Below are 10,849 nucleotides of genomic sequence, written 5' to 3' on the forward strand. Positions count from 1 at the left end.
ACACACATTCACATAGACCTGCACAGAATAGTTTGGTGCTAAAGTTCTGACACAACCAGGAGGTATTGTAGTTTTGCTGATCAAAATTGCCAACTATTTGAGCACCGCAGGACACTGGAAGCTGCTGCAAACTGCTCCTGACAGTGGCATACAAGGCCCTTAAAGGATTAAGGTCTGAAATGCCTCCCACCAGTTTCATACTGAATACTAACAGGGTTATTCACAAAAGGGTGAAGAGTTTGGAGAAGGGAGGAGAAGTGAACAATTTAGGACAACATAGCTGAACGGCAAAGTGAGCTGGATTGGAGAATTTTTCCAAATCAGTGTTGTCCCAGATTGTTCACTTCTCCTGTCTCCTCCAAACTCTTCACCCTTTTGTGAATAACCCTGTTAGATTGATATTTATAGTTGTCCTTCATCTAAAGCTAGCTGTGCTTTAGCCTGCCAAGTCTCTAGGTTTTACCTGGAGTGAGCTTATCTACTGTATCCTCCTCCCTCTCTTGGAATACAGATGATCATAATAGTGCTTACGATTTTAGGAATTTCAAGTATGGACTTACCCCCTTCATTTTTACTCGGGCTCTTGGAAAACGAAGCTTCAACTTTGATAGGCTTCTCAGGAGTATTTTGTGGCTTGTTTTTGATATCGCCGGCAAGACTTGGTAAAGTAGTGGAAGGTTTTGATTCTGCTAATGGTGTAGAGCTAAACAGACGCGGATTACTATCTGCTTTCCACGTCATGTTCTTGCAAGCCTCAGCACTTGCCAGCTTTGGAGAATCTGTCACCGACAGGGTGTTCTCTGGAAATCTCTCAACTGAAAACTCAAAGCCTTTGGGGAAAACTGTTGAGGGTTTTGTAAAGGCAGCAAAGAGGTTTTCAGATTTCAGTCCGTTTTCCCCATTTGCTTTGTTGGCCCAGGAAGAGAAACCTCCACCTGAGAATGGACTGGTGGACTTGTCCAGTCCAAAACCAAGACCCTTATTGCCTTGAGATGCTGCAACACTTAGGAACAAATTCTTCTCTTCACCGTTCAGGACTGAGGTTTCACCTGGTAAATCCTGGGTACACTTCCTGCAAAAAAAAATAAAAAATTCCTACATAAAAAGTGTAGTGCTCACTACTGACAAACACATTCCCCCTAACTCTCCTAAAGTGTCCTTGTCAAACATATGATAACTCGAGGAATAAGTGAACACAGTTCCAAAATCACCAATTCCTATTAAAAGGTTTCAGTTCATATGATTTACTGAACCAGGAACAAAATGGCCTTCAGAATCGGAGCGCATAGTAGTAAGCACCAGGTCAAGTCAAAAATTGCACCACTTCATTTTTCAAATGAAAAACAGACTGTCACAAACAATTTTTGTATTGACGTGTGGCTCCTTACTAGTTCAGAAGAGTCATTTCCCCAGCACCCCTCCCTTCTTGCAGACCAAAGCACTCTGTGCTGCAATACTATAGGGAAATACTAAAGAGTGCCACTTGAGTGACAGCAGAGTCTGCCGACGTCACATCCATAATGGCAGCGCCCAGCAGCAGTCTCCGGGTTTTATAGCCGGCTAAACAAGAGGGTTTTATAGGCAAATAACCTGCATAAAATATGTTAAATGTGCATACTGTATAATCTTTTGGGAAAATTGTTGTTGAAATAAATGGTGGGGCGACAGGGTCTCCAAGTAAATCAGTCTTTAGAATAGGATTATAAACATTTAACCTATTTTGTAGGCAAAACTACAGATATGACATCCAGCAATATCACACCAAAATCCACTTACCCTACATACACCAAAATAAATAAAGAAAACCCCCCATACTAGTATATCCAGTAATGACAGGTCCTTACCCTAGAGGTGTGGCAGCTCCGAAACTAGGTGGAGAATTGGCTTGTGGTGGGGTAGCACGGGGAGTCTGGGTTTGGCTTGAGGGAGTTGTAGCTGTACATCCTAGCAACGCTTCACCGAATCCAACAGGGACAGACTGCTTGGAGACCGCTTTCTATAGTAAAATAAAATGTAATATATAACTAAATACACCATGCTTTGTCAGTATCCCAACACACTGCCTGCCCCGCTTCCCAAATGTACTATTAGGTAAAAGACACAAGTAAACATCACATTTATAAGTACTTATACCAAAATGTAATGCTATTAAATGTTACATGTACAGTTAAAAGTTATACAAGTTGACACTTTTCCTTTAATACTAGAGAACTATGGGGTAACCTTTTTATCCCATAGTTCTCTTTAGGGTCACAGGAGGACATGTACCAACCTCCTCCCGTGACCCAAAGCTCAGTATATACACTGAGCGCCGCAGCCGGGACAGATCCAGACAACACGGTCGAGATCCACCCCGCTGGCTGATTGACAGCAGGCTCTGCCTGCCCCCTCTCCCATCTGTTCCTCCAGTCAGTGCTGGAAGATCGGAGAGGGTGGGATCCCTGCGGGGTGAAGTGACTGAGTCACTGCTCTCTGCAGGGAGATGATCGGGAAGTGAGCAAATGGTGGTATGTGTTCGTTCACTTCCTGATGTATAGAGCCGGCGTGTGGCAGTTTCAATATCACTGGTCGGCTCGAACTATGAGGGTGAGTGTAAACCATTCACCTCATAGTTCTCCTTTAAGATTGACTGAGATTTGGAAAGCTTGCTTTTTATAACAAAAAACACAGACATGCATACACACAAGAAGATATTACAATGTAGATCCCTAAAATTTGTTCACTTACTCCTTTGTCAGCTGACTTCATGAAGTTCAGAAGAGGATTGCCTGAAGACTTGGGGTTGTCCACCACTACCAATGTCTTCCCATCATCTCTGGAATAGGTAATGAAGCTTGGCTTCTGGGCAGGCTCCTTCACCGGTGCCTAAAGGTAAAAGGGCACATATTGGCATCTACACTAATTCAGGAGGTTACCGATACCTGGCCGTCAAATACTTCACTTACTGGTTCAACACAGGCCTGCTTTGCTTCAGGCTTCACTGGAGTTGTTTCTGAAGTTGGCCTTTTGTGAGGTTTCTTGATTTTCACTAAAATAATTAGCAAAGATTAGTGAGCTAATACACACGGGTGTAAAACCTTCAGATATAAGAACGTGACAGCAAACATACACAAATGGTTAGACAGCAAGCCATACCTTGATCCACAATAGTTTGCAAAAGCTCCACATGAATTAATGACGGGTCAATGATAGTTAAACTGGGGACCTAGAAGAAAACAAAAAGTAAAAATGTCAACATTACAAAAATAAAATACAATACATTTTATAATGACCACTATCCTAAAGCACAATCGTGAAAGCTGATATTTGTTTCTTTCAGTGATCTCCAAAACGCAGGGCTGCTGCACCTTGATTACTGCATTTTATTTATAGGTTACCCATACGCGTGTAGAGTTCTCTCATTCAGCCCTTACTCGCATGCCCCATCCAGGCAAAAACAGCACGGATGAAGAAATCTGTACTGCCGACTATTCAGAAAGCGGCAGCATCTGACAGGAGGGCAGTCACCGCTCGGCCCAAATATTACACCCGGCTCCTTTGATTTTGAAATTGACTTGTGGAGCCTGGTGGTGAACTGGTCGCAGGCACCAACATAAGTGCGAGAACTCTGAAAGTGTTTGCCACATGTTATAAATTCTAAGGACGGTCTCTAAATAGCTTATATTTTTGTCATAAAAATAAAACAATATGCAGCTGCTTGGTTCCATTATAGGACCTACAGCAGGCTCAGTCAAACTTCGTGCCTGCAGCTGTGGCAAAACTACAAGCTTCACGAGGCATTGCAAGACTGACAGCCTCAGGCATTATGGGATTTGTAGTTTCACCACAGCTGGAGGACTGAGGCTTGGCTACCACTACGTAAAGCCTAGAACGCAGCTGGAGGACTGAGGTTTGGCTACCCCGACCTAGAGATTAGAACACAGCGGGAGGACTGAGGTTTGGCTACCCCGACCTAGAGATTAGAACACAGCGGGAGGACTGAGGTTTGGCTACCCCGACCTAGAGCCTAGAACACAGCTGGAGGACCGAGGTTTGGCTACCCTGACCTAGAGCCTAGAACACAGCTGGAGGACTGAGGTTTGGCTACCACTACGTAAAGCCTAGAACACAGCTGGAGGACTGAGGTTTGGCTACCCCGACCTAAAGCCTAGAACACAGCAGGAGGACTGAGGTTTGGCTACCCCTACGTAGAGCCTAGAACACAGCTGGTAGACTTTAAAGATAGATAAGACAACCATAGACAAGGCACAACACCGAGCAGCACTGTAAGCAGGGCCAGTATGGGTAATGAGCAATTCTGGCTGGGCTATCAACATATGTATTAGCAAATTACACATAGAAATTTAATTTTATGTTTTAAAAACTGACCATGAAGATTACTTTTACATGTATAGTTAAAATACTAAAATTCCACCTCCCATATCTTAATAGATTACAGAACATATGCATAATGGTTTATCAGAACTAAGACCAAGTGATAGGGCCAGCATCTTGGAAGCTGGCCAATACTCCCATTACATGGCACCCCAGGTTTTGAGGGGTCAGATCCGGTGTGAAGACACACAGAGGGGCCTCCTATACAAAGTGAAGTGGCTGATAACCAAAACGACCATTTATCGATACGTACCTGATCACATTTAATCTGCAGAGTGCGAACGCTGCTGTTGGTATTTACCACCATGGCAGTGAACCATTGGATTCCTTCACTCATGCTGTAAACCTGTACAGACGTCCCAATTAAATTCTTGGCACCTTTAAGAGGAAGTAAAACCTGTTCACATACCGCAAACTCGTACAAAGCTACACAAACTGCTGATTCCAACTGAGAAAGACAAACAAGACTACCAACTAAACAGACTTGTACTGGTAGTTCATTACTCATCTTTTACACATACAATATAAAAAGTGACCTCACCTTGCAATATGCGGCTCTCATCCACATTTTTTCTTATTAGCTCCTGAAAGTACTTGTTAAAAGTCCTGTTTCCATGCATAAACTGCTTCAAGCTCTCCCGATCCTGGGGGGAAAAAAAACCCATTAATGATTAAAAAAATATCAATAAACTGACCTACGAAAGATAGACTGATCTTAGGGAAGCGCCTCTCTCTCTACAAAGCACACAAAATATAAATTTCACTTTGCTGCTACTTTGAAAATAAGCACCTATGAGTACTGGTCTAGTATTCAGCTAAATCAAGAGTGGACTGTTACAAATGCCTATGGTAAGAGGGACCAACTCAACTGGTATCAGCACTGGTCAACCATGCATGAGACTGGACACCCAGGAACAAATGCAGGAGAGCTTTGTACAGCAGGTGTATAACATAAGCCAAACATCTGCTGTTCTGAGCCACCAACTGAACTCAAACTGGTTCCTGACAAACAGGGTGCGTGCCCCTAACGGGTTCCCCAACACAAACAGGCAGCTCCTCTACCTTTAGTGTTCCATCAGCATTCAGCCTTTTCACCCAACGACAGATCCCCGAGTCAGCTCATGTATATAAAGTCTTGTGGACAGCTGAGACCAATAATGAGGTCTGTATGTCAGGTAAGATGTGGACCTAGGAATGGAAACTTTATCCCACCCAAAGCTCTACAAAGCCTCTGGGCTCCAGGAACCAGAGCAGAACGTACGATTCAAATGAAAAAAAGTCAAACCCTGGAGGCCTTCACTATGTGTACTACACTGTCCACAATCAGGGCAGCCAATACTTAAGAAGATATACAAGTACCTATCTTTGGTCTAATGGAATGTTACTATTTCTGATGATGGTCTAAAGATAATCAGGTGATCTTTAAGCAGAAGTGTAAGCAGGTTGTGTTTATTTTGGCGTTATAGACCGCCGGAACACACCGCTGACCACATATCTTGGTAAAGATTTTTATTACATTCTTATTAAAGAAAATATTCTTGACTGCGTCTATTCCTCAATAACAGAAATTTGCTGGTATTGGCAAGAAAGCAGACCATATCCATTGCTATAGCTATCCATCCATTTCTATTTGCCTGAAATAGACCAAAACGTCTATTCGAAGTGCAAGTTGAACAGCTACTCAATATCAAGTATAGAGAGACCGACGTCCATTCAGCATCAACTCGGTAGACTCAAATGTAGCCAAACAACTTCATATTTCTCTGGGAGCTAAACGTTTTACCCAATAGCAATTTATGAAGTGTGCATGGAGGGGAAAGAGTACCACATCCCAATAATTTATATTAAAGAAAAAGTTCAGACTTTTAAAAAGGTACTCCAAGGAACACAAAGTAGTTTTTGTAAAATATAACAACTTTTTTTATTTAAACATATACGTATTTTTTAAAAACAATCTTAAAATAGCAAAGGATGTAGCTGCATCCTTCCACATATTATCTTAATATAAGAATACTTTTTACACTGTGCTGTGTATCAGCTGTCTTTTCAAATTGTAGTCCAGTTGGAGGACAATTACTACACATTTCACGAAGAGCCGCTTCTTTTAACCAATGGGCGTAAACCATAAAGGAAAATACTTCTGGCTAAATAAACCATCTAGTGCAGAAGTCCAGGGAGAGATCACTCAATCACCAAGAGTTCCAAGTACATATGTGCCGTGACGACACTGGCATATAAATTAGTTAGTCCAGGGACCGCACTACCCTTCCACTAAGCAACACTGGCATGTGACCCAGCCACAAAAGTACATCCACTTTTTTACATTACAACATACTCATGACCACTAGTCAATTTTTATTAACCCTCTTGAGTCAAGGAGGGCCCGGTCGAAGCAGTAAGATTCAGCCATGACTGGATAGGTTTATATTGTTCAGGGGACATTAGTAGAGGTCACACGAGACCTATTCACATGCCATAACCCATTCCAATGCTGCATCTTCCATCTGGGCATTTCTTATACAAGACCCAACATGCAGGAAGCTGCCTATGCAAAAATGGGATTATGGATTGAGAAACAAGATCTAAAATAACCTTCTCTGGCTGACCCATGTATAGGTACCTTAAAGTAGACCTACAGTCAAAAAAGTTTGCTCCCTAAATTTGATTAAACCATTCAAGCTTCTCCCTGAACTGGATTAAAACATTGAATTACCCGTACAGACTTCACAACTTCTGAATCCATGAAGACCTTGTGCTTGTCCCCAAGAAATTGTATGCACATCATGGGTTCCATAGACACTTTGCCCACCAATGTCTTGTATTGCTGTTTACAAAAGAAAAAAAAAAAAAGTCAGTGTGCCAATAAGTATAAAACACACCAAAAAATACTATGTTAAATATTAGTCTGGCAGTAGATCGGGGTAGATAAATCTATATGGAATTCATGAGCCAGTCTGTGCAGTGCAGGAGCCAACAGGATTTATTTAATTGTAAATAAGGAAAAACCTTTAGAAGTTAGACACCGGCTGCCATTTTTTTTAATAAGCATTGGCTACCAGGTTCCTGGGATTTGTCTGGCCCTGCAGTAGATGAAACACTTCTTATTCTAGTTGATATTAAATTTGAAAGGCAATAAAAAAGTTAACTGATGAGGTTTGTGGAAATACTTTTTATAATCAGTTATAATGAAGGTTACAGGCATACAAGGATTTGTTTGCCATATCTTGGCTTCACTTCTGGAGGCAATTTCTTTGAGTTGACACTCACCATTGCTGGGCAGAGCACAGATACCGAGGGGTTACTTGGGCATTGGCGATCAGCCACTGCCAGGCTGTGCTCAACCAAAAATAACTGGACTTGTGGCCCATATATCTCAATCCACGTTCTGTTCTCCCAGGGTTCATCTTCAAACTCCACACAAACCTATGGACAAAAAAAAATAAATAAAGTAAGATACTGAAGTTCTAATGCAGCAGACCCAAATCAATGCGACAGTAACTTGTATTAAGTAGTAGACACGTGCAGAACATCAGGCTGTACGACGCTGCACAACAAACACAGACCAAGGCTCCACATAGACAAAGAACTGGAGTGCAGCCAGATAAATGGTTCATATATTCCAACACAGATTCCATGCTATGCAAGTCAGCATGACGGAAAGAAAATGTTCCATCAAAACTGCAGTCAGCAGCACCCCAGTTCTTCATACGCAACCATCAGCCGCCACAGACCAACACACAGAAAAGCTCACAGATCAAAACCTTCTAGTAAGAAAGTCAAAGTTTACATGGACTGACAAACATGGGAAGTAGCCTCGTACCCTAAAATGTATACGCTACAGTCTGCCAGGCAATCTTAAAGTCTTATCAAGACCACCAGACTGAGGCTCCTACATGTGAACCTCAAGTCTGCAGATTTCCATCTACTACAAATGTTACTGTGAATGGCCATTCTAGGGCTGCATTCGGCATTCAGGGCAAGTAGTGCTGCACTCATATGGAGAATACTACTAGAAACCCATCCTCAACACCTCCAGCAAAAGCTGCTACCGTCACAGCGAAACTATTTGTAATATTCATAAATTGCAGTTTGAACTTCATAAAACGTCTTCATGTAGTCTAATGAAAAAGATGCAAACGTAATAGCTGCAACTTCACTTTCCCTTTTAAAGTAAGGAAACCAAAGCCAAGGAGAAAATCTGTATGTGTAATGTTTCATGCATCCAACAGCTTGACATGAAGCCACCGACACTACTTGAGGGACCCCCATTTCATTTCAAAAACTCTCATCAGAACATTGGATATTGCCCTCAGAGACTTGACAAAAGGTCTAACATTTCATTTTAACTTTCAATATTGGAAAAAAAGTTTCCCAAACAAAATACAGTGTTAGAATTTTAAGACAAATTTTTCATCCTGCTCCTTCATTTTTTTCTCCCCCATCACAGAGGTAAAAGGATTGCTGATAAGACCCCATTTAGTATTAGAAAATCAAACAGACCTTCCAAAAACATTTTTTCAAAAGCAATTAGTGGCCGCTTTAGTCTACCATTCAGAAAAAGTGTTTAGATGGAAAGTAGTCAATTATACAGTTTTAAAACCTATCCAAAAAAGGACATAAAAGGTTAATATGAATAAAAGGCACACCAAAAAGTAATAACAATGGATGGGGATGCAGCACCTTACAACAAATGAGATTGACTTCATGTCACTGAAAGTGTCTGTAAAGCAATCATATTACAGAATCCTATCCACTGGTATTGTGTGACATGTAACTGGCCAGCAGTATAATGAGAGGACAGGATCAGATGCAAACGGCATGTATTCAGTGGGTGGAAAGCTCGGTATTGCACATGGCTCTGTGTCGGAGCTGAACAGACCTGCCAGAGGGGGCGGGGTTTATCACCACTCCCACTTCCTAGTGATGGGAGGGGACGAGCACCATGTGGCAGTTTGTTTACAAGTCACCTTCTAACCAGCACGAGGAAAGGAATGACTAATCACTAGAAGAGGAAGGGGGTCACCCAGTCCACATGAACGCATTATTGGTGTCATCACTTCGGCTTTAATGAAAAACAAAAAAAATTGGAATAGGATCGAAGCACAAATCCAAAAAGGTCCACATGGACACCATAGGGTTAAAGCTGCATTGCATCAAACGGAACATGTCTTGGCTCATTAAATCCCTTGGTAAGCATTTGTACAAACACAACCTTGCAAATGCACATTGAACACCAACACAAGCCAATAGAACCAGAATGGTCACTGGAGCCGAGTGATCCTCAGAGGATTAACAGCTGATAAAATGCTCAACACTTCCAGATACACCTACGAATATGTGTCTCAGAACTGGGAAGGCAGAACTTGGTTTTCTCCTACAAGAAAAAAAACCAACCCAAACAAATCTTAGTTCCATTTTTAAAGATCAGTAGTCAAGTATTGTACCGTGTCAGCTATCAATTGGCACAGAAAGTTTGGAGTTTAAGCGATACCCTTTTATTGGCACTAAACTCGAGGGTTAAACTTTAAAGATACATTCAAGTACCATAACTATTAACAAAAATGTAGCCACCTTATCACTCGGCTGTCGATCCTCTAATCATTTCTGAATTGGTGCCAACACTGTCTTTCCTTCTGGAGGGTGACTAAGCTTGTTCACCATGCTCCCTGTGTGTGTTGTAAAGTAGTCACCGCTCCAAGCTCGCTCCTGTGATGGACTACAATCTCAATACAAATTAGTAAACTAAACATGAGATTGTAGTCCATCAGATTCTGGATAATATTAGGGAGAAAAAAGCAATCAGCGTCTAACCCTCATAAGGTGAGGAAAGAGGACAAAAAAGTCTTAACACAATAAAATAAAGCACGAGTATTACAAGCATTTTCAGAAAACTGTTTTGCACAAGCGGTTGAGTAACAGTTAAAAAACAAGACAAGGAAGCCATTAACATGTCATGCTCTGCAATGCCACATCCCTGCAAGAATGACCACCGTCTTGCCCAACCAGCACTTATAACCAGCATCACCAGACCATTACAGGAGCCACAAATGTTAGGAAAAAGGCTGTAGGATTTTTGTTTAAGCACCTACAAGCACAATGCTTTGGCTTGCCGCTTCCTAGCCAGCTAGAGAAAGTCAGAGACCACGGAGAGAACAGCTTGCTGGAAATACAGCTCCGTCTCCCGCAAGTCCGTGCCCGGCTGTCCTCGTGCAGCTCGGCAACAGTCGTGTTGAAGAGGTAGAAAAATGTGGTTCTTTAATAAATGTTGTAGCCTATCACCAATTACATTGCATGGCATTGTAGCATCATAATATATAAAGCAAAAACTAATCTCCATGATTAACACTTGTGTATATACCGTAGCATAAATAGCAATAAACACAAGCAACACATCGCAAAACCTACAAGACATGTCCAATTCTCGTATCTATGCTAATGCCAAGTGGTGTCAAAACAGCTGGAACCTCATTTATAT

General features: G+C 41.8%; 1 protein-coding gene across 1 annotated transcript in view; it reads right to left on the reverse strand.

The window, feature by feature from the left end:
- Positions 1–10,849, reverse strand: part of KDM3A (lysine demethylase 3A) — a 36,649-nt gene that overhangs the window by 13,592 nt on the left and 12,208 nt on the right. Inside the window, exons 3-12 of the mRNA XM_018571454.1 lie at positions 7,642–7,797; positions 7,088–7,198; positions 4,916–5,018; positions 4,628–4,752; positions 3,136–3,205; positions 2,946–3,046; positions 2,728–2,865; positions 1,845–1,996; positions 737–1,072; positions 561–658 (exon numbers count right to left, since the gene is read on the reverse strand). Of these exons, the coding sequence (XP_018426956.1) occupies positions 561–658; positions 737–1,072; positions 1,845–1,996; positions 2,728–2,865; positions 2,946–3,046; positions 3,136–3,205; positions 4,628–4,752; positions 4,916–5,018; positions 7,088–7,198; positions 7,642–7,797 (1,390 nt within the window). The remainder of the gene's footprint in view (positions 1–560; positions 659–736; positions 1,073–1,844; positions 1,997–2,727; positions 2,866–2,945; positions 3,047–3,135; positions 3,206–4,627; positions 4,753–4,915; positions 5,019–7,087; positions 7,199–7,641; positions 7,798–10,849) is intronic.

Source organism: Nanorana parkeri, unplaced genomic scaffold, assembly GCF_000935625.1.
Source record: "Nanorana parkeri isolate BGI_ZX_2015 unplaced genomic scaffold, ASM93562v1 scaffold1762, whole genome shotgun sequence".
Lineage (NCBI taxonomy): Eukaryota > Metazoa > Chordata > Amphibia > Anura > Dicroglossidae > Nanorana > Nanorana parkeri.